General features: G+C 46.3%; 3 protein-coding genes across 3 annotated transcripts in view; all 3 read right to left on the bottom strand.

Moving 5' to 3' along the window:
• Nucleotides 1-25,014, bottom strand: part of LOC140722806 (uncharacterized) — an 879,998-nt gene that overhangs the window by 13,233 nt on the left and 841,751 nt on the right. The window lies entirely within an intron of this gene.
• LOC140722804 (uncharacterized) overlaps nucleotides 1-25,014 on the bottom strand; it is a 243,264-nt gene that overhangs the window by 125,204 nt on the left and 93,046 nt on the right. The window lies entirely within an intron of this gene.
• LOC140722791 (uncharacterized) lies at nucleotides 7,453-15,041 on the bottom strand. Its single transcript, XM_073037457.1, is given in 2 exon segments — nucleotides 7,453-9,473; nucleotides 15,029-15,041. Coding segments are annotated over 2 exon segments (2,034 nt in total).

Genomic DNA, 25,014 nt, shown 5'->3' with positions numbered 1-25,014 from the left:
CCACCCCCACCGTCCCTCTGAACTCCATTGAGCACAGGTCCAGAACCATCAGAGACTTGCAGAGACTCCAACGGAGGCCTACAACCTATCACAGCCATTTTCATTTCCAGGTTAAAACAGGTCCATTTCATGAAATATAAACCAAGAAATAAAAAGAAACTGGAATTACCAGAAACACTCAGCAGGTAAGGAACAGCTTACAATACAATTCAATTAATAACATTTCATCAGAATGACTTCAAATATTTTCAGTTTTTAGTGTAGATCTCCAGCACAGCTACCTGATTTCCACTGTGTGACAGTGAGGGGGGGGGGGGGGGTGGATTTCCAAACACAGTTTGAACACCAAACTCAGGGTCTATTTCTACTGTTTAAACACGGAACAGCCCATTTACTCACAGCCAAGACAAAACACATCTCCAAACCTCCCAAATGGTTGCTCTCCTCCCGTTAACATTTATCACTTCCAAAATACAATATTTTCTATTCGTATAGATGTGATAATAATTTATGTAAAGATTCAAGCTTCTTTAATTTTTTATATATTTAAAGACTAAACAGGATCTGTAAAGGTCTAACCATGTAACAACCGACGTGTGAGGATATTGTGAGTATCGACACTCACAGGTACACTTCCTGTCCAACCATTTCTCCGAGAGAAAAGGTACAAGGCAGAGTTGCCAACCTACAGCTTTTGAGACTAATATTCACCAATATTCATGGCTTTAGCAATAGTTCATCAGACATTCTTTTTTCATACTCGATTACTTGGTTCCAATTTAGGGGCTAAAAGTGTAAAAAATGAATTGCTTTATTTCTGTTATTTTTATACCTCTGAGGAACACTGCTAAGCGCTGCGGGCCCTGCCGTCTGCTCCGACTCAGTCGTATTAGTGAGGCTACATCTGTGGTGGTCCGTGGATTACTCGCTAAGCCTAAAGTACATTTTTCTCACTAAAAACCCTTTGACTTCTAAGCAAACAAAGTTATTTTACTTGCTTGATAATTATATTCTATGATAATCAGTTAAGTGCAACTGTGTAATACTTTGTCATATTATTAAATTAAGTATTATATGTTTAATTGTACCAGATATACACTGAAATGTAGTGAGAGGCTATAACCTTGTTAATGTCTTAGCTATCACTATATTTCTGTGGAGCTCTGGAATTCATATATTTCTTTCATCTTGGTTTACTGCTTGACGTTACAAGAAGCCCTATATATGTCACACCCAATTTGTGTACCTGCTCATTACACGAATGGGGCAAGGAAGTTGTTCAGTACATGAAAGGCGCAGGTACACAAATTGGGTGTCACAAACTAAGGGTGATTGATACGTTCGTGGCCTAAGGTGGAAGGATTCAATTTTACAAAACCTAGCAATTTTCAATTATCTGAAACAGAAATACCACAAAAGTTATTAATTTCAAACTTTCTGCATAATCACTCAAAGAGTTGAACTACACGTGCAGGTACCGAGCGCTGTATAACTTCAGGTCGCGAACTTATCAATCAACCAACCTCCTCCCCCCGGACAGATCCGGCAGCTAAAAAATTGCCACTGCACCCCTGCTCCAGCCGTCCGGTAGAGCTCGGACCCGGCTCTTTCCCAATGCAACCGGCCCACATTTACACAACACCGGGATCATTCCCTACTCACCCCTGCTCGAATCAGAGAACCGCCAAACAGCTGCAGTCGGCACCGCGCATGCGTTCACAGGCGTTTCTCCGCAGCGCCATCGGTGGCCGGAGGTCTGCTCCTCGGTGCCGAGGCCGGAGGTCCGCAGAGCGCCACCAGTGGCGGGAGATCCACACAGCGCCACCAGTGGCCGGAGATCCGCACAGCGCCACCAGTGGCCGGAGGCCGGAGGGACAACGGAGAGGAAAATCACAAACACGACAAAGTCTGCAGATCCTGGAAATCCAAAGCAACACAAACAAAATGCTGGCCAAACACAGCAGGCCGGGTAGCAACGGGAATGGAAACCGGAATGAAAATGTTTGGACACCGGGAAGTCCCGCTCGGAGCGGATAGTTCAAAGGTTAGTTTATTATTAAAGCAGATATCCATAAACAACTGTTTTTTTTCTTCTCCAGAGAACCACGAAACAAAGAAAGAGCATGAAAGTCGTTCACAGAGAAAAATCAAACCTACCCCACCCCCCGGATCAAGAAGTACGGGATCCCAGTCTTCAAACCCCAAAAACCACACCTCCCGCACAAAAGGGAACAATAATATCGACACCCGATAAAAACACCCCTACCCCGCACAACCGCGGAGGAGCCGGAGTCACCAGTGTGGAGGCGGCCGCATCGGGAGCAGCGGACACAACAGGCGACCCCGGAAGATTCACAGGTGAAGTGTCGCCTCACCTGGAAGGATGTTTGGACAACGGAGACAGTTCGGCCGTCCACTGTGAAACCCCCGAACTCCGCATCAAATCCGTCCAAACGAATCTGGGTGAACTTTAATGACCAATAATATAATTCCTCTCAGCGATCAGCTGTATGAGTGATTACCTGACTCTGAGAGGCAGGGGTATCTATGGTCCACACTGTCAGGGTGTTGAGTTTACCAGGAGACAAAGACTGCAGGGACGAGAGGTTTTCTGTTGACTAATACACTGTGTGTGGACCCCGCTGGCAATTCTGGTGTTGTGACCCGAATCGAGACAAACACCACGCTGCCCAGTCCACCAACAACATGGCACAGCCGGACACATAACAGGGGACTTTACATCTCACAACACTGGATTCAGTGATGAAACCCGGGATTAATGTCGTTGTCCCACTGAAAAGTCCATTAAGGTGCTTTTAAATGCCAGCGCTCTCCCACAGGTGACGTCAGACACAGCTCCTCCCCCCACGCGCGACTGACGTCACACACGGGCTCCCGACACCGGGATCTGCCCTCACGTGCGCGGTGTCTTACGTCACCCACGCGCTGCTGTGCTCGAGCTTTATCGGTTTAACGGCTGGGCTAATAATCACGTGACCAGCCCCTCCCCCACCGCTGTCAACAGAGGATTCAGGAGCTGCGCTATTCCCATTGGTGCGAAGGGATGTCAATCACTGGTTACAACCAATCGCGGAGGCGGACAAGCCGAGTGGGCGTTACCCCGCTGAGTCCGTCTCCCGCTCGAGCGCCGACCGCCTCCTCAGAGCGGAGAAAACCTCAAAGTAAATGTCCGCTTTCTGATTTATTTCCATTTCCCTCCGAGGGAAGTTGGGGCGTTTGTGAAGCGTCTCCCGCGGCCGGAGTCTGATGTATCGCTGAGAGGTAGGAGGAGACCGCTCGGCCCGTCGGTTTGATGCCGGTTCCCCGGGGAGGGATTTTATTGAAAAGATGAAGATGGTGAGAGAGGGGGCGGACAGGATGTTTGTCCCGGTGGGGACAGGAGGGGCTCATCTGTGGAAATGTCTGAGCCCACGGTGGTGAGAGTCACCGGCAGACTGTTGCCCTGCAAGCGGGGCCGATGGTCCGGGCAAAGTGACAATTATTTGTGCTTTGTTGAGATTGTACCTGGAATATGGTGTAAAATCCCGCTCCCCACACTAACACGGGTTATACAGACCAAAGAACAAACTGCCGGAGGAACTCAGTGGGTCGGGCAGCATCTGTGGAGGGAAATGGACCGTCAACACTTCGGACCGAGACCCTCCCTCTGGACTGAGAGTGGACGGGAAATAGTCAGAGAAAAGAGGTGAGGGGTGGGGATGGGACAAGAGCTGGGGAGTGAGAGGTGGATCCAGGTGGGGGGGAGGTGGGAAGGTGGAAATAGTGACAGGGGTGGGAGGTGAGTGGTGGGGGCAACACGGGGCTGCAGAAGATGGAAATTAATTCCATAGAGGATGAACAAAGAGGTTAGAGAGTATTTGTTATAGAGAGTGCAATGAAGATTCACCAGACTGATCCCTGGAGTGGTGGGGTCATCATATGGAGAAAGATGAAATACGATAACCCTTTCATTTAGGGAATCGAGGACTGAGGGATGAACACATTGAAATGCACAACATCATTACCGGCTGAACCAGGGATCCCAGTCTCTGAAAAAGGGCGTGGACTGTCCGGGACTGAGATGAGAGGAAATGTCTTCACTCCGAGGGTGGTGAATGGAAAGAAACATGTGGATAAGAGCAGCCGCCATCTTGTTGATGGTTACAGGGGCCGAATGGCCACCTCCTGCTGTTTCTCACTTGATGTTTCAGTGTTCCTGTCCACTGAGGCCGGAGGAATGTGAATATAAATTAGTGTTTATAAACACAGAACTGATTTAAATGAAACGTGGACACTTCCTGTTTGGGCTTGAATTATGTTTCGGACGGGGATGGGAATCGAGCCCGTGACTCTGTGACCTGGGGGTGGAGGGAAAGGGATCGGTGTAGATATGGTGTGGAAAAATAATCATGTATCTGGGGTAAATATGGAATAATGCGGGGAATGCGGTGGATGGGTCGGGCAGTGTGTGAAGGGTGAGAAACGGAGTCACCGGTTCAGGTGGGAGTCCCTCCACCCGTCACCTGATCCCGTTTCCTGTTCATGTTTTTCTGCAGATCTGCAGCATCTGCGGGTCACTGCTCTACGTGTCCGTGTAGCTTCATCTTTCCCCGTTCAGACAAGGCAGTGAGATCCGGATCTGTCACATCCTCTCGTGGACAATGTCTTTTTCTCTGCAATAGTTTCTGCATGTTTCATTCCACTGTTTTGAGGCGCTGAAGTGCAGCCGATGTTTCTGGGTGTATGATTCATTTATGTGAGAATTTAGCCTTTTCTATTTATCTGAGCTTCTCATAAATGTGTAAAGTTCAGTTCAGCTTCACCTCAGAATTTCCAAAGCAACAACCCAGTCAGTCAAATAGTTCCACACAATTAAGATAGTTATTATATCTTTAATTTTTTTTTCTATTTTTGTACTATATATGTATATTCTTATTTTAAATCACAATTGTTAAAAATTATTGTCATGGATTAGGTTCTACTACTACCGCAGGGACAACAAATTTCATGACACATGCCGGTGCTATTAAACCTGATTCTGATATTGTTATGGGAGACCCACCACCGGTCAACTGATCCCAGTTACCGCAGATCGTAATGTGAGATTAAAGCATTTTCCATATATTTGCTTTCCACAGAAATGACAACAGTTCAGTTTCCTTCTGAGCTTCCAGAGCAGAAGCTTAGTCTGTCTAATATTTCCACACAATTAAAATGGGAAATTTGTTTATTATCATCATGTACTGAGCTACAGTGGAAATCTTGCCTAATGTACCATCCACACAGACAGATACATTACAACAGTACATTGAGCTGATATACAACAAAACAATAACTGTAACAAAGCATTAAGGCTGCAGAGAAAGTGCAGTGCAGATAGACATATGGTGCAGGGTCACATCAATTACATTGTGAGGCCGAGTCCATTTTATCATTCATTTGGCTTATAACTGCAGACAGGAAGCCATCCTTTAGCCTGGTGTTACGCACTTTAAGGCTTTTGTATCTCTTCCCCGATGGGGGAGCGGGTTTGTAGCAAGAATGTCCAGGTAATGAGGTTCTTTGAGTACATGGCCTGCTTTTCCAAGGGAGGGGAAGTGTAGGAAGAGTCCATGGAGTGGAGGCCTCAAACAGTATCTGCCTTTCCGCAGTCTCCATCTTTAATTTTTCTCACTTGTACTGGAGCTCAAGCTCACTAGGTTTACTTTCAGGAAACACCTCCAACTCCTCCACTTTAAATACACCCTCAGATACATAATGTTCAGCTATTATCCTCTGCATCTGTGCCCTCCTCATTGTCAATTTCACCTTAGCAAGTATTAACGTTTTAGCAATACTCAATAACTCAATCCTTCTGGTGTCCTCTAATGCCTGAGAGGTTCACACTTCCAGATATCTATCAACATCCATTGCTGCTGGTTTTCCACACACAAATAAATCAAAAGGGATTTCCCCAATGAAATCGATAATAAATCAATCCTTAAATTTGTTCATATCCCAGATGCAGGCCCCATTTTGTTACAAACCGTAACGCTTTAGAAACAAACCAGCAGCAACAGACTACTCCCAGTGGCCACACATTTTAATTCAACGTCCCATTCCCATTCTGATATGTCTATCCACGGCCTCCTCTACTGTCAAAATTAATCTAAACTCAGGTTGGAGGAACAACACCTTATATACCGGCTGGGTAGCCTCCAACCTGATGGGATGAAAATTGACTTCTCTAACTTCCGTTAATGCCCCTCTTCCCCTTCTTACCACATCACTGACATATTTAATTGTTTGCCTGTTTTCTATGTCTCTCTGGTGCTTCCCCCCCACCTTTCTTTCTCCCGAGGCCTCCTGTCCGATGATCCTTTCCCATCTCCAGCTCTGTATCACTTTCGCCAATCACCTTTCCAGCTCTTAGCTTCATCCCACCACCTCCGGTCTTCTCCTATCATTTCTCATATCCCCCTCCCCGCATTACATTCAAATCTCTTAGTATCTTTCCTTTCAGTTAGTCCTGACGAAGGGTCTCAGTCTGAACCGTCGACAGTTCTTCTCCTTATAGATGCTGCCTGGCCTGCTGTGTTCCACAAGCATTTTGTGTGTGTTGTTTGAATTTCCAGCATCTGCACATTTCCTCCTGAGAGTTATGTGTATAAATATAACTCCCAAACTATATAGCTCGGGGGAAACAAGGCTTGGAGTCTTGAGATGGTAAAGTATGAAAGTTCAGTTCAACCACAGAATAGGTGATGAGAGAGAGATCATTGTAATCCAGGGTAAATGTTGAGAGAAGGCAATTATGTCGTATTCCACAGGTTCCATGGTGGTAAAACGAGACCAACAGTCACTGTAGATTTTATCTGTCATCCTTCCAAATCCACATACTAATTATCACCCGAAGTGACTTGTCATAATTGGTATCGTCTTAATGAACTACCACACCACAGCCAGGCAAGGGTTAACACATAAGTGGTCTTCACAGGATGCGCCAAATCAGATCCACTCCTATGGATAAAATGAGGTGACAACCACACATTTGATGTACGGTGAATCGATAATTAACCCACCCTTGTGGGCAAAGGAAAGTTCCAAACAATGACCCTCGGCCACTAGTTCCCTGGTTTCGATCCTTCCATTTTTCCTCCTTCGTCTACATCTGACTCTGAGTGTATGTGTCCTCGGTTAAAACTAAACAAGCTGCACGCGATGTAAACAAGCTGCAAGTCAGACACATTTGCCTTCTTAATCTCTCTCTCTCTCTCTCTTAAAATGAGAGTCCACAGCAAACAAAACCCAGGGATTCAAAACAATGGCCACTCCCCATTGTGAGCTGACAGGTGTGCCAGCAGGTGGGATGACTGAGTGAATCCTTTCCCACATTCTCAGCAGGTGAACGGCCTGTCTCTAGTGTGAACTCGCTGATGACTCTGTAGGGTGAATGACTGAGAGAATCCCTTCCTAGACTGAGCAGGTGAACAGCTTCTCCCCACTGTGAACTCACTGATGACTCTGTAGGTCGGATGACTGAGTGAATCCCTTCCCACAGACTGAGCAGGTGAACGGCCTCTCCGCAGTGTGAACTCGCTGATGTACCAGTAGGGTAGATGACTCAGTGAATCCCTTCCCACAGACTGAGCAGGTGAACGGCCTCTCCCCAGTGTGAACTCGCTGATGTACCAGTAGGGTAGATGACTCAGTGAATCCCTTCCCACAGACTGAGCAGGTGAACGGCCTCTCCCCAGTGTGAACTCGCTGATGTACCAGTAGGGTAGATGACTGAGTGAATCCTTTCCCACAGACTGAGCAGGTGAACGGCCTCTCCCCAGTGTGAACTCGCTGATGATTCCATAGGGTGGATAAATGAGTGAAGCTCTTCCCACAGACTGAGCAGGTGAACGGCTTCTCCCCAGTGTGAACTTGCTGATGTACCAGTAGGGTAGATGACTGAGTGAATCCTTTCCCACAGACTGAGCAGGTGAACGGCCTCTCCCCAGTGTGAACTCGCTGATGATTCCATAGGGTGGATAAATGAGTGAAGCTCTTCCCACAGACTGAGCAGGTGAACGGCCTCTCCCCAGTGTGAACTCGCTGATGTACCAGTAGGGTAGATGACTGAGTGAATCCTTTCCCACAGACTGAGCAGGTGAATGGCTTCTCCCCAGTGTGAACTCGCTGATGTACCAGTAGGGTAGATGACTGAGTGAATCCTTTCCCACAGACTGAGCAGGTGAATGGCTTCTCCCCAGTGTGAACTCGCTGATGTACCAGTAGGGTAGATGACTGAGTGAATCCTTTCCCACAGACTGAGCAGGTGAACGGCCTCTCCGCAGTGTGAACTCGCTGATGTACCAGTAGGGTAGATGACTCAGTGAATCCCTTCCCACAGACTGAGCAGGTGAACGGCCTCTCCCCAGTGTGAACTCGCTGATGTACCAGTAGGGTAGATGACTCAGTGAATCCCTTCCCACAGACTGAGCAGGTGAACGGCCTCTCCCCAGTGTGAACTCGCTGATGTACCAGTAGGGTAGATGACTGAGTGAATCCTTTCCCACAGACTGAGCAGGTGAACGGCCTCTCCCCAGTGTGAACTCGCTGATGATTCCATAGGGTGGATAAATGAGTGAAGCTCTTCCCACAGACTGAGCAGGTGAACGGCTTCTCCCCAGTGTGAACTTGCTGATGTACCAGTAGGGTAGATGACTGAGTGAATCCTTTCCCACAGACTGAGCAGGTGAACGGCCTCTCCCCAGTGTGAACTCGCTGATGATTCCATAGGGTGGATAAATGAGTGAAGCTCTTCCCACAGACTGAGCAGGTGAACGGCCTCTCCCCAGTGTGAACTCGCTGATGTACCAGTAGGGTAGATGACTGAGTGAATCCTTTCCCACAGACTGAGCAGGTGAATGGCTTCTCCCCAGTGTGAACTCGCTGATGTACCAGTAGGGTAGATGACTGAGTGAATCCTTTCCCACAGACTGAGCAGGTGAATGGCTTCTCCCCAGTGTGAACTCGCTGATGTACCAGTAGGGTAGATGACTGAGTGAATCCTTTCCCACAGACTGAGCAGGTGAACGGCCTCTCCCCAGTGTGAACTCGCTGATGATTCCATAGGGTGGATAAATGAGTGAAGCTCTTCCCACAGACTGAGCAGGTGAACGGCTTCTCCCCAGTGTGAACTCGCTGATGTACCAGTAGGGTAAATGACCGAGTGAATCCTTTCCCACATTCTGAGCAGGTGAATGGCTTCTCCCCAGTGTGAACTCGCTGATGTACCAGTAGGGTAGATGACAGAGTGAATCCTTTCCCACAGACTGAGCAGGTGAATGGCTTCTCCCCAGTGTGAACTCGCTGATGACTCTGTAGGTGGGATGACTGAGTGAATCTCTTACCACAGACTGAGCAGGTGAATGGCTTCTCCCCAGTGTGGGCTCGCTGATGTCTCCGTAGGTTGGATGACAGAGTGAATCCCTTCCCACAGACTGAGCAGATGAATGGCTTCTCCAGAGTGTGAACCCGCTGGTGAGCCATTAGGTCAGATGACTGTGTGAATCCTTTCCCAGAAATTCAGCAGATGACCAGCCTTTGCCCGGTGTGGTGTGAACTGACTGGTGTGTCCACAGGTGGGAAAACTGAGTGAATCCTTTCTCACACACAGAACAGGCCTTGCCCAGTGTGAACTTGCTGATGTACCTTCAATTGTGATAACCGAGTGAATCCATTCCCACTGTCTGAGCAGGTGAACGGCCTTTCTCCTGTGTAAATTACAGGCGTGCCAGTTGGTCAAATGACCGAGTGAATCCCTCCCCACAGTCTGAGCAGGAAGGGTGGTCAATTGGATCCCTTGCTCCACTTCTTAAATTCTAGAGAGAGACAACAAAACTGCTGTGCCGTGTTTGAGCTTCCTGGAGACGAATTCCTTCTCATTTTTAACCTGTAAAAAGATTTACAAAATCCATCAATGGGTGTAGGACAACATTTCAGATGAGATTACTTGAGTTGCCAAGGTTTGATCTGGTATCACACTGTTACAGTGAAGTTCTACCCAAGTTGGACAGAGAAATCATCTCCTGACTGGGCAGAGTGCTGGTATCTGGAATGACCATCAATTCTCTGATGCTCTTCCTGTCTGTATAAGAATGGGGCATTTCAGCCGTCTCCAATCTGTGCCTTGGCTCAGTTTGACTCCCTCCATTGGTATTATTCCCTGTTCCTGCTGAGCTGCATGGGTGCCTGGCCCCACAGTAACTGAAACACTCTCACACAAATAGTTTTTCTTGACGTGCAGCTGGTATTTTCTTTTATGTATTATTAACTTAAAGTGCCACAGTTTTAACGCCATATAAAACATTCCTGCTGAAATGACTGGTTGATTCACGCAGCTGTCAAAAGGGGTTAGAGTGAGTTTTTGTATTATTTCAGGTTCTTGTCACAATCATAGAAAATTTCAACACAGAAACAGGCCCTTTGGGCCATCTAGTTTGTGCTGAACTATTTAAACTGCCCACTCCCACACCTCTGCCATCCAGGTACCAACACAAACCTCTTAAGTGTTGAAATCGAGCTCGCATGCACCACTTGTGCTGGCTGCTCATTCCACACCCGGATGACCGTCTGTGTGAAGAAGTTTCCCTCATGTTCCCCTTAACATTTCACCTTTCACCCTTAACCCATGGCCTCTGGTTGTCCCCCCCCCCCCCCGCAATCTTCATGGAAAAAGCCAGCTTGCATTAACACGATCTGTGCCACTCTGTCTCAATCAAATCTCCCCTCAATCTTCTGCATTCCAAGGAATAAAGTCCTGATTTGTTCAATCTTTCCTTATAACCCAAGTCCTCCAGACATGGCAACATCCTTGTGAATTTTCTCTGAAATCTCTGATCTTCTTTTACATCTTTCCAGTAGGTGACCAAAACTGCACACAATACTTCAAATTAGGCCTCACCAATGTCTTCTAGAAGTCAATATAACATCCATCTATTGTTGTCAGTACTTTGGTTCATGAAGGGCAATGGGCTGAAATCATTCTTTCCATCCCTATCTAACTGTGATACCACTTTCAGTGAATTAAGGACTTGTATTCCCAGGTCCCTTTCTTCTACAACACTCCTCCGTGCCCGACCAGTCACTGTGAAAGACCTCCCTTGGTAGGTCATACCAAAGTGCAACAACTCACACTGGTCTGCATTAAATTCCATTTTCCATTTCTAAAACCATTTTCCCACCTGGTCCAGATCACACTGCAAGCCATGATAGTCTTCTCGCAGTCCGCTAAAACCCCAGTCTTGGTGTCATCCACAAATTTGCTGATCCAGTTAACCACACTATCATCCAGATTACAGATATACATGACAAACAACAACAGATCCAGCACTGATCCCTGTGGCAACCACTAGTCACAGGCCTTCAGTCAGAGAGGCAACCATCTGCTACCACACTCTGGCTTCTCCCAAAGACAGTGTCTCATCCAATTTACTGTCTAATCTTGAAAGCTGAGTGACTGAACCTTCTTGACCAACCTCCCATATGAGACTTTGTCAAGTGCCTTGCTAACGTCCATGTAGAAAACATCCACTGCCTTGTCTTCATCCACTTTCCTGATAACTTCCTCGAGAGACTGTAAAAGATTGGCTAGAGCCATGCTGTCTATCCTTTATCAGTCCACACCTATCCAAATACTTACAGTATATACTTGGTTCCTGCACACACATTCCAATAACTTTCCCAGTACTGATGTCAAGCCCACAAACATGTAATTTCCTAGTTCATTTTTACAGCCTCTCTAGAACAGCAGAGCAACATTATCTGTCCTCCAATCATCCAGTACCTCACCTGTTACTAAGGATGATTTAAATATCTGTGCTAAGGCCCCGATAATTTCTGCACTTGTCTTCCGCAGGGTCCTAGTGAACAACTTGTAAGGCCCTGGGGATTGATCCACATTAATTTGCCTCAAGACAGCAAACCCCTCCACCTCTGTAATCTGTACAGGGTCCATGAAGTTGATGTGGCTTTGCCTCACTTCTACAGACTCTGTGTTCATCTCTTGAGTAAATACGGATGCAAAAAAAATCTCCACAAGTCTATGTTATCCCTTCATATGGATTACCATTCTGATCTTCCAGAGAATTATTTTTTTCCCTTGCAATATTTTTGCTCTTAACATGTCTGCAGAATCCCTGAGGATTATCCTTCACCTTGTCTGCTGGGGCAACCTCATGCCTTTATTTCTTTCATAAGTGTTCACTTGAATTTCCTGTATTTCATAACTACCCCATTTGTTCCTATCTGCCTGTACCTGGTATGCACCTCCTTTTTATTGATCTGGGAGAGGAAAGCCAAAGGGCTGATAGATCTGCATGCTGGGAGGTGGGGGGTAAGGAGGGTTAAACTAAAGTTGCAGGGGGAATGGGAGCCTGAATAACAGAACAGATAGTGGAGAGGTTGTGGAGACAGATGTTGTTCAGGCCTCAGACAAAGTCAGGAATGAAAAAGCTGTGCATGGTGCAGTGAATATGCTGAGCCCTGTATATTTAAATACAAGGAGCAGCGTAGGAAAGGTGGATGAGTTCAGGGCATGATCAACACCTGGAATCAACACTAGGATCTGGCAACTGTGGATTGGGACAGGCTGCTTTATGGCAAAGGTGTGCTTGGTAAACGGGAGGCCTTCAAAGCAAAATTTTGAAAGTAGTAAGCGGGTATGTCAGAATAAAAGGTAAAGATAGAAACTGTAGGGAAACTTGGATTGCAAGTGATATTGAGACCCTGGTAAAGCACAAAATGGAATTGCACAACAGGGATAGGCAGTCAGTTTCTTATGGAGTATAAGAAATGCAAGAGAACACATAAGAAATAAATCAGGATGGCTAAAAGATGGCATGAGGTTGCTGTCACAGAAAAGGTGAAGGATAATCCTCAGGGATTCTAGTGATAGATTAAGAGCAAAAGGATTGCAAGGCACAAAGTTGGTCCTCTGGAAGACCGGAATGACAATCCACGTGTGGAAACAAAGCAGATGGGGGAGATCTTAAATAATTTTCAAACTCTATTTACTCAGGAGATGGACAAAGGGTCTATGGGAGTGTGGAAAAGCGGCGTTAACCATTTCAACCCTGGGGGAAAAAAACACTCCTCTGGTCACTCACATGCTCAATACCCCTCATCATTTTATACACCAAAAAATGTCTCTAAATATAAACAAGGAAATTATACATTGCACAATCTACTTTCCACGATTCAGTACATTTACACGGACAGGTGTGTAAAAAGGGCCCAACGAATATCAGGGACAAACTGGCCTAATTCACCACATCCACAAACTGTTCCTGCTGTTACCATCCAGGAAACGGTACCACAGCAAAAGGAGCAACAGGCTCCGGGACATCATATTCCACCAGGCCATCAGACTGATTAATCCATGCTGATACAATTGCATTTCCATGTTATATTGACTGTCCTATGTACAGACGATCTATTATAAATTACTATAAATTACACATTGCACATTTAGATGGAGATGTAAGGTAAATATTTCTACTCATGTTTATGTAGTAGGTATTTAATAAAGTCAATTCAATTCACCCTCTCCACTATCTGTTCTGTCATTCTGGCTCCCATTCCCCCTGCAACTTATTTTAACCACATCACCCCCTCCCCTGTTCACTACCACTAGCAAGACTTACCACTAGGATATTCATCCCCTCTTGTTCTGTTCCTCTAACTAATGAATCCCCTATCAGCCTTTTGACTTTCCTCTGCCAGGTAATTTCCCCCCAACAGCTTCTAAAGTGGTCCACCTGTTGTTTTTGGGGGATGGCCACTAGAGTACTCTGCGATGGATATTTAACCTCATTCCCCTTCCTGACTCTCTCCCAGTTTCCTGTGTCCTGCACCTTGGGAGTAACTCACCTCTCTTCATGTCATATCTATCACCCCATCCAACTGCTGGATGACCTGGAATTCACCCATTTCAAGTTGCAGCTCATTGAAGTGCAGGGTTACAAGCTGCACATCTTGTAGGTGAAGGCATCAAGGACACTGGAGGTCTCCCCTCCTTCCCTCCAATACCCCTCTAATTTGTAATAACCAGTGTGCAGATAAATCTTGTACTGTGCATTTTTTACCCAGTGACAAGATGTGCACAGGGAATTTTATATAGAGAGGTATTCATTTTCACAGCTAGCAAATCACTGTCAATAGGAACTTTGATCTCCTCTGGGTTTGATCGAGTTCATCTGCACTCTCACACAACCTATGTAGCAGGCCTGTAACAGGTAATGAAGGATTTTCTCACCAAAGCTTTTGCACATTGTCCATATGTGGTTCACTTGCTAAATTATGCTTTAAAAAGTCAGATTTCCAAATATCATTCCACTTCTTCCCACTTGCAAATTCTCCAGCAACTTTTGCATCACCAAAATGCAAACAGGCATCACTAGTTTCTGTACTCTACATAAATATTTCCTCTGAACCCTCCCCCAATGACTGACGGTGGTGTACTCAGTGAATGCAATGTCAATGAATATGAAGGGAAGGGCAGTAGTCTGTCTCACTGGTGTCTGGCACATTTGGGATGTGAAAGCTACTTTGCCCAGGGCAAAGGTGTTTGATATCATTACGTACCCAGAGAGAATGGGACAAAATATGTTCTCACCGGTAGAAAAGCCCAGAGCAAGAGGAGGTAGAGGAAGCAACACACACAAAATACTGGAGGAGCTCAGCAGGCCAGGCAGCATCTACAGAAAAGAGTACTACTGCCGATTTTCTCAACTGCTGATGTAAAAGATTTTGTTCCCTTTCTCCGAGTTCCTAATCCTTGCATTTGGATAGCTGGAGCTCAGCTCCGTCTGAGAGATCCACCGGTTCCGATTCCCTCATCAGTCGGAAGCTCCCCGGGGCCCGTGTACGGTTCGTGGGGCTAAGAGAGAGGGAAGAGAGCAGGACTGTCCCGGGATTGCTGGCCACAGTGTAAGAAATTCAGAGGAATTATCCCGAAGTCGGTGTTTAAGATAAAAACACGGAGAAACACTCTTACCTGCAACCGACATTTTCAAGGCCTTCAGTGTACTGCGCGCATGCGTGAAACTCAGGGACGTCCTCAGTCTGACGCCTGCGCATTTCATCGGCGCTTCAGCGCCGGCGAAATTCTTAACGCATGGCCCTATGGGTAATCACGGTGCCATTGAACATTTCTGCAAGCACTGGTTCAATGTCCATACCTCTTTTTTTTATCTTGGGTATAGAAAAAATCTGCAGCTGTTTTAACGCAGAAAGCGGCTCCTGTAAGCAATATACTCAATATCAACGTGTATCTAATGCCAAAGTAAAATGCAGATATAAAACACAGGAGATTCTGCAGTTGCTGGAAATACAGAGACGCACACACACAAAACGCTGGAGGAACTCTGCAATTCAGAGAGCAACTAAGCAGCGGAGTACACAGTCTAGACATGCGGAAGGGGCTCTGCCTAAACGTTTTCTATTTATTCCTCTCCAAAATTTCTGCCTGATCTGTTGATTTCCACCTGTGTTTTGCAGAAATTAACCACCCTTTTTTTCGATCAACCAGTTTCCAAATGCTTCTAATCTTTCACTTTTGACCACATCCTTCTGGTCTTATTCGTCCTCCTCCTCTGGACCCCATCTCTCTCTGGAGCCCCTGACTCAGGCTGGCAAATCTTCGGTTTCTGACTCTGCACCATCGAAGATTCACTCGCTAGTCTGCTGTCAGACTTTAGAGGTGCATTGTGTTACGAGACCGCAGGTACGTTTACTGTGAGTGTCGCTTTAGGTGCCTGAGTGAGGCGGGGCTGTGACGGCAGAAACAAGCTGCGGCAGCCTGAGGGAGCGGGAGAGGGAGAGGGAGAGGGAGACAAGCTGTTGGAACTTCAGCGTGTGACTGCTATAGGCTGCAACTCTTCCATTCCCAAAAGGTTGGGTTGATCTGATCATCGGCACGCAGTGCACAACGGATGTGTGACTGTCACTTCGTATCATCCATATGTGTGGATTTGCTGGAGTATCCTGTGGTATCACTTTTGTTGGCCCTTACGTGGAATCGGGGTGCTCTGTGGTAACCACTTGAAGACGATATTCCTGTGACTGTCACCTGGTGACATTTCTAAGTGGATTTCGGAACTAATCGACGGATAAGATCTTCGGCGACTGTTATTTCATTTACCCAGCGTGGAATGTGTGTGGAATTCTTCGTAATTGCCTTCTCTCTACACTTTCGTGTGGATTTACAAAATCTCTCCTCTCACTCACTTATTCCGCGGATTACTGAACTTTTCCACTTTACCATCTGAAGACTTTAAGCATTGTTTCCAAAGCTTGATAGTTTGGGAGCTATATAGGACTTTGTGATACAGGATACAGTGATACGGGACTTTGTGTTATGGTGCAACTCAAACTACCTGCGTCTCAATATCACGAAGACCAAGGAGATGGTGGTGGACTTTAGGAGATCTAGGCCTCATATGGAGCCAGTGATCATTAATGGAGAATGTGTGGAGCAGGTTAAGACCTACAAGTATCTGGGGAGTACAGTTAGACGAGAAGCTAGACTGGACTGCCAACACAGATGCCTTGTGCAGGAAGGCACAGAGTCGACTGTACTTCCTTAGAAGGTTGGCGTCATTCAATGTCTGTAGTGAGATGCTGAAGATGTTCTATAGGTCAGTTGTGGAGAGCGCCCTCTTCTTTGTGGTGGCGTGTTGGGGAGGCAGCATTAAGAAGAGGGACGCCTCACGTCTTAATAAGCTGGTAAGGAAGGCGGGCTCTGTCGTGGGCAAAGTACTGGAGAGTATAACATCGGTAGCTGAGCGAAGGGCGCTGAGTAGGCTACGGTCAATTATGGAAAACCCTGAACATCCTCTACATAGACAGAGAAGCAGTTTCAGCGGACAGGTTGCTATCGATGCAATGCTCCTCAGACAGGATGAAGAGGTCAATACTCCCCAATGCCATTAGGCTTTACAATTCAACCGCCAGGAGTAAGATATGTTAAAGTGCCGGGGTTGATTGTATTTAATGTATTTAAGTAAACTACTTAAGAACTTTTTAAAAGCTATTATTAATGCTTTTTGCGAGAGTGATTTAGATGCATATCATATTTTTACTGAGTTAAGTATTGTATGTAATTAGTTTTGCTACAACAAGTGTATGGGACATTGGAAAAAATGTTGAATTTCCCCATGGGGATGAATAAAGTATCTATCTATCTATCTATCTATCTATCTATCTATCTATCTATCTATCTATCTATCTATCTATCTATCTATCTATCTATATACGCATAACACTGTTTACTTCTGTTTATTTCATTTAATCTTTTATATTTGGAGTAGATACTGTTACGTACCCCGTGACGGGTCAAAGAACCAGCAGAAATGGAAAACACCGTGGAGTCTGGTATTGCTATAACTAATGCTATTTATTAGTAATTACGCGATACAGCAATATAAATGCAGATATATCAAACAGGTTAGCAACGATGTGTGTGTGTGTGTGTGTGTGTGTGTGTGTGTGTGTGTGTGTGTGTGTGTGTGTGTGTGTGTGTGTGGAAATAGGGAAAGCCAAGGCTTCTTCACGCCTCGGGGTGAATGGATACCGTCTTACGGTGATGAGTGAAGTTCGGTTCAGTTCGTGGGATTGAGTCGAGTAGTGATGGAGAGAGAGAGAGGGAGAGTTTTGAGTCTTCAGGTAAGCTGACGCCGTCGATAGTCCCGTCGTCCTCCGAAATCCTTTGGAAGTCACCGACTGTGACACTACAAACGGGACCGTCCTTCTGTCGGTGGAGTTATTAACCCAGGCGAGGGATGGACACACGAATAACTCCCCACCGGTCACAGACTTTTCACACTGCGAGAGCCACTGATCGATGGTCCTGATCGATCTTCCAAAACCCACCTTTTTCTGTGGACACAAACAAGCTCATTCAGTGTCCAAAAACCATGTGTCTGGAGGGTCTATCAGCGGACTTCCTACTTATCTCACCGTGCTGAGCCCCAGCTGTCCATCAAACAGTTCCTCCCTTCTCTCTCTGTAACACAGAAGCTGACAGTGTCCTTGTAAAAGTGTAAACAAGCTTGCAGAGAAACCATCTCTCCTCTCTCTCTCTCTCTCTCTCTCTCTCTCTCTCTCTCTCTCCCTCTCTCATCTCTCCTCTCTCTCTCTCTCTCTCTCCTCTCTCTCTCCCTCTCCCCCCCCCACTCTCTCTCTCTCCAACAAGGTGTTCGGTGTTGAACAACAACTCCCTCTCTCTTTTCAAAAACACACTTCATAGGGGTAATTCAGGACCCGGTCACAATACTAATAAAGATAGTGGTTTTGACATCGAAACCAGACTCCATTAGTGATCTATTGCTGCTGGTACGTAACAATTGCAACAACCCAGCTGTCTGAGGCACAGTCCTTTAAAATTGGTGAAAATGACCCAAAACATTGAAAAGAGCGGGGAAGAAGGAGTTTAACCAACTTCGTCCGGAGCCCTGAAGAACGTCACAACCACAGTGAGCTCATCGTCTTATTCAGCCCGGAGAAAATCATGCAGGGAATTGATGCAGGTGTATAAGATGATGAGAGGCATTGGTCGTGTGGATAGTCAGAGGCTTTTTTCCCAGGGCTGAAACGGCTAACACGAGGGGGAATAGGTTTAAGCTGCTTGGAAGTAGGTACAGAGGAGATGTCAGAGCCAATTTTTTTAAGCAAAGAATGGTGTGTGTGTGTGTGGAATGCACCGCCAGCGACGGTGGTTAGAGGCGGATACAATAGGGTCTTTTAAGAGACTCTCAGATAGGTACATGGAGCTTAGGAAAATAGAGGGCTATGCGGCAGGGTAAAACAGTTACTAGAGTAAGTTATATGATTGGCACAACACTGTGGACCAAAGCGTCAGTAATGTGTTGTAGATTTCTATGATTCTATGAAATTCAAGGGAAATCTGTTATGAGTGATGAACAGATCTGATGGACAATGGGATGAAGAGTTAACCATCCTCCCCCCCCCCCCCGAGAAACACGAACTATTACTGTTGCTATGCTGACCATGAGAAAGAGACGAAAAACAGGCAAGAACATTCGCTACAGATAAGAGAGGAGGGAGAGACTGTTGATTTACTGTATTATGACTTCTGCAAGGGTTATTTATCTTCTACTATTTTGCTCATAAACATTCCTCAGTGGACTGAAGGAGTGGCCTGATTTGATGGACACAGTCATTCAGGAGTGATGGATAGCTGAGTACCCGTTAGTAGGGATAAAGACAGGTCTGGAGAGACACCCTCCAGACTCGCCAGTGGACATTGATTTGAGTGTTGGAAACCCACAGGAAAGGTGGGGGCTTCGAAGACCGAACGGGTGGTCGGTCATTAAGGCCATCAGTGTAAACACAGGGCTGGTGGGGGCTTGTGTGCATGTCCACTCATGCCAGAGTGACGAGTCCACCACAGAAGAACGGTCTAGCTGAAGACCAGAGGGGTCATAACTGAATGACCACAACGGTACGACGGATTAAGAAAGCAAAGGAAGGTTTGGCTGCGGTAGTTATTACATCTTGCTCGCTCTCTCTCTCTCTCTCTCTCTCTCTCTCCTCTCTCTCTCTCTCTCTCTCTCTCTCTCTCTCTCTCTCTCTCTCTATACAACAACGATAACTACATCAGCACTCATGAACTGAACTGAACTTTATACTTTTCTATGACAATTCATTTACCCCTAGACATCGATAGAGCTTGTTTATTATTGCTTATTATTATTCCTACACTTTTAGGTTTATTACTGCTAACTTGTTTTATGTGTATATTTGCATTATTGATATGGTTTTGCTTATTGTTATTAATAAACACCTTTAGTTTGGTACCACCAGACTCCAACAGATTCTTCTTTCTCTGCTGTTTAAACACCCAGTTACGGGGTACGTAACAAATCTCCTATCCCACAGAGTGGTGACTAGTTGCAACCTGTCATCTCAGGGAGAGCAAGAGGGGAATGGCAGGGATATATTTTCATATACTGATATGGAACAGAAACATGGGCAGGAACAAGATGGGCCGAGTGGCCTCTCCAGTGAGGCACGGAATTTGATACAGAAGTGATTTATCTATCACAGCTCCACAATATAAAACATCAGCAGAACAGACTCCTCCAATGCTCAGTGGCCAGGGTTCAGTCCTGGGTGCGATGAGCAGCCGCAAGAACTGCAGAATCTGACAGTAACAGTCCCTCATGAACCTGCAGCTGCCTTCAGTCACCGTGATGGTTAAACATTTAACACGGAGCTGATTTGAACTTCCTCCCTGATGTGAAGTTGCTGGTGTTGCAGCATCTGGGATGATTGAGTAAAACTCTTTGCTCACTCCGGACAGAAATGTGGCCTCTATTTATTGTGAACTCACCGGAGCATCACAAGGTGGGTTAACTGAATGAGTCTCTTCGCACACACGGAGCAGGTGAACGGTTGAGGTTTTTTTTCTTCGCCAAGAAACAAAGAAAGAGCATGAAAGTCGTTCAGATAGAAAAATCAAACTCCAACCCCACCCCCAGCTTAAAAAAAGAACGGTATCCCGATCATCAATCCACAACGCGCCCCCCTCCCGCACAAAAGGGAACAATAACATCGAGACAACCCTAGCCCGCACAACTGCGGAGGAGCCGGTGTCACCAGTGTCGAGGCGGCCGCACCGGGAGCAGCGGACACAACGGGCGACCCCGGAAGATTGACAGGTGAAGTGTCGCCTCACCTGGAAGGATGTTTGGACAACGGAGAGAGATCGACCGTCCGGCCCTTTCACTGTGACACTCCGAACTCACATCAAATCCGTCCAAACGAATCTGGGCGAACTTTAATGACCAATAAATATAATTCCTCTCAGCGATCAGCTGTCTGAGTGATTCCCTGACTCTGAGAGGAAGGGTTATCTATGGTCCACACTGTCAGGGTGTCGAGTTTACCAGGAGACAAAGACTGCAGGGACGAGAGGTTTTCTGTTGACTAATACACTGTGTGTGGACCCCGCTGGCAATTCTGGTGTTGTGACCCGAATCGAGACAAACACCACGCTGCCCACTCCACCAACAACACGGCACAGCCGGACACATAACAGGGGACTTTACATCCCACAACACTGGATTCAGTGATGAAACCCGTGATTAATGTCGTTGTCCCACTGAAAGGTCCATTAAATGCCAGCGCTCGCACACAGGTGACGTCAGACACAGCTCCCCACGCGCCTGACGTCACACATGGGCTCCCCACACCGGGATCTGCCCTCACGTGCGCGGTGTCTTACGTCACCCACGCGCTGCTGTGCTCGAGCTTTATCGGTTGAATGGCTGGGCTAATAATCACGTGACCAGCCCCTTCCCCCACCGCTGTCAACAGAGGAGTCACGAGCTGCGCTATTTCCATTGGTGCGGAGCGATGTCAATCACTGGTTACAACCAGTCGCGGAGGCGGACAAGCCGAGTGGGCGTTACCCCCGCTGAGTTCGTCTCCCGCTCGAGCGCCGACGGAGCGGAGAAAACCTCAAAGTAAATGTCCGCTTTCTGATTTATTTCCATTTCCCTCCGAGGGAAGTTGGGGCGTTTGTGAAGCGTCTCCTGCGGCCGGAGTCTGATGTATCGCTGAGAGGTAGGAGGAGACCGCTCGGCCCGTCGGTTTGATGCCGGTTCCCCGGGGAGGGAGGGAGAGGGGGGATTTTATTGAAAGGATGAAGATGGTGAGAGAGGGGGCGGACAGGATGTTTGTCCCGGTGGGGACAGGAGGGGCTCATCTGTGGAAATGTCTGAGCCCACGGTGGTGTCGAGCAGAGGGATTCAACACATTGTGGGGCAAACACCGGCTGAACCAGGGATCCCAGTCTCTGAAACAGGGATGGACTGTCCGGGACTGAGATGAGGGGAAATGTCTCCATTCCGAGGGTGGTGAATATCTGTAAATTCACACCACAGAGGGCGGTGAAGACTCAGTGATTGTCCTCACATAAAACAGAGGCCGGCAGAAGTGTGGAGACCGAAGGGATGGAGGAAATGAGGATCGGACAGAAACATGTGGCTGAGATGGGAGAACAGCCGCCACCTTGCTGATGGTTAGAGGGGCTGAATGGCCTCCTGCTGTTTCTCATTTAATGTTTCAGTGTTCCTGTCCAGCAAGGCTCCGGAGGAATGTGAATAGAAATTAGTGTTTATAAACACAGAACTGATTTAAATGAAATGTGAACATTTCCTGTTTGGGTCTGAATTATGTTTCGGACCGGGATGGGAATTGAGCCGGTGACTCTGTGACCTGGGGGTGGAGGGAAAGGGATCGGGGAAGATATGGTGTGGAAAAATAATCATGTATCTGGGGTAAATATGGAATAATGTGGGGAATGTGGTGGATGAGTCGGGCAGCGTGTGAGGGGAGAGGAGCAGAGTCACCGGTTCAGGTGGGAGACCCTCCACCCGTCACCTGATCCCGTTTCCCGTTCATATTTTTTCCGCAGATCTGCAGCATCTGCGGGTCACTGCTCTACGTGTACGTGCAGCTTCACCTTTCCCCGTTCAGACAAGTCAGTGAGATCCGGATCTGTCGCGTCCTCTCGTTGTGGGTGGACAATGTCTTTTTCTCTGCAATAGTTTCTGCATGTTTCATTCCACTGTTTTGAGGTGCTGAAGTGCAGCCGATGTTTCTGGGTGGCTGACCCGTTTATGTGAGAATTTAGCCTTTTCTATTTATCTGAGCTTCTCATAAATGTGAAAAGTTTAATTCAGCTTCACCTCAGAATTTCCAAAGCAACAACCCAGTCAGTCAAATAGTTCCACACAATTAAGATAGTTTATTATATCTTTAATTTTTTTTTTCTATTTTTGTACTATATATGTATATTCTTATTTTAAATCACAATTGTTAAAAACTATTGTTATGAATTAGGTTCTACTGCTACCGCAGGGACAACGAATTTCATGACATATGCCGGTGCTATTAAACCTGATTCTGATATTGATATGGGAGACCCACCACCGGTCACCTGATCCCAGTTACCGCAGATCGTAATGTGAGATTGAAGCATTTTCCATATATTTGCTTTCCACAGAAATGACAACAATTCAGTTTCCTTCTGAGGTTCCAGAGCAGAAGCTCAGTCTGTCTAATATTTCCACACAATTAAAATGGGAAATTTGTTTATTATCATCATGTACTGAGCTACAGTGGAAATCTTGCCTGACGTACCATCCACACAGACAGATATATTACAACAGTACATTGAGCTGATATACGACAAAACACTCACTGTAACAAAGCATTATGGCTGCAGAGAAAGTGCAGTGCAGATTGACATATGGTGCAGGGTCACATCGAGTTACATTGTGAGGTTGAGTCCATTTTATCATTCATTTGGCTTGTAACTTCAGACAGGAAGCCATCCTTTAGCCTGGTGTTACGCGCTTTAAGGCTTTTGTATCTCTTCCCCGATGGGGGAGCGGGTTTGCAGCAAGAATGTCCGGGTAATGAGGTTCTTTGAGTACATGGCCTGCTTTTCCAAGGGAGGGGAAGTGTAGGAAGAGTCCATGGAGTGGAGGCTTGTTTCTCTGATGTTCTCTGCTCTCCAAAGTTCTCTGCAGTTCCTTGCAGTCATGGGCAGAGCAGTAGCCATACAAAGGCGTGAAGTATCGACAAGGAGCTCAGAGACCTCGGCCTTCACCCTGCCTTCTGTAGCTGGATCCTGGACTTCCTGTCAGATCGCCGGCAGGTGGTAAGAGTGGGCTCCATCTCCTCTGTCTCTCTGACCCTCAGCACACATACCCCACAGGGTTGTCACTTTGGCCCCCTCCTTTACTCTCTGTGCACCCATGACTTCTGTTGCCACCCACAGCTCCAATCTGCTAATTAAATTTTGCTGACAGCACTACATTGATTGGCCTAATCTCAAATACTGATAACAATCAATCAAATGCCTTCTGACAAGGCTCAGTCCAAATAAACTTTTCACCCTTCTTCAGGAGATTAGTCAGAGGCAGAGCGATAGCAGCAAAGTTCTTACAGAACTTACGGTAACATCCATCCATTCCCAGAAACCTTCTAAGAGCCTTCTTAGCAGTCAGAATAAGAACTTGAGAAATTGCCTGGACTTTTGCCTGAACAGGAGCCAACGTGCTTTGACCTACAACATAGCCAAGACAGGTCACACTGGCATTTTCACACTTAGCCAAGTTAACTGTAAGGTTGTCCTAGGAAAGCCTGTCAAATAGCTTTTCTACTGCAGAGATATGCTCTTCCCAAGTGCCACTCCCTGTAACTAAGTCATCAATATAGGTATCTGTGTGTTCTAACCCTCGAATTACAAAATCAATCATTCTCTGGGATGTTACTGGAGCATTTTTCCTTCCAAAAGGCAAAACATTGTATTCATACAACCCAGATGGTGTCACAAACGCAGAAATTTCTCTACCTCTGTCCGTCAATGGAACACACCAATGCCCTTTCAACAAATCAATCTTTGTAAGAAATTGGGTTTTCCAGCCTCATCGATGCAATCATCCACTCTAGGGATAGAATAGGCATCTGTTTTTGTTACTGCATTTACCTTTCTATATTCAGTGCAAAATCTAACACTACCATCAGGTTTGGGCACAATAATGCAGGGTGACTCCAATCTCATTTTGAAGGCCAAATAATACCATTCTCCAGCATATACTCAATTCCCTGGTCAGCCAGTTTACACTTTTCTACGTTCATGCTATATGGGTGTTGTTTAATCAGTTTGGCTTGACCAACATCTACATCATGTACTGCGACCGTGGTTTGCTTGGGGACATCGGGAAATAAATCTTTAAACTTCAGAATTAATTCCTTCAGCTGTGGATGTTGCTTTGGCTGCAGATGAGACAACTTGTTAGCAATGTTTTCTGGAACAACCGAGTTCATTAGCCTAACTGGGACCATGTTTGGCTTGTGAAAAGTCTCAGACGAGTCAATTGTTTCATTCTCAGGGTTGCCAGTTTCATTTGTTTTGACAACAACACACACAGATGGTACCTGCTT

Source organism: Hemitrygon akajei, unplaced genomic scaffold, assembly GCF_048418815.1.
Source record: "Hemitrygon akajei unplaced genomic scaffold, sHemAka1.3 Scf000089, whole genome shotgun sequence".
NCBI lineage: Eukaryota > Metazoa > Chordata > Chondrichthyes > Myliobatiformes > Dasyatidae > Hemitrygon > Hemitrygon akajei.
This window is presented reverse-complemented; position numbering and strand designations above follow the sequence as displayed.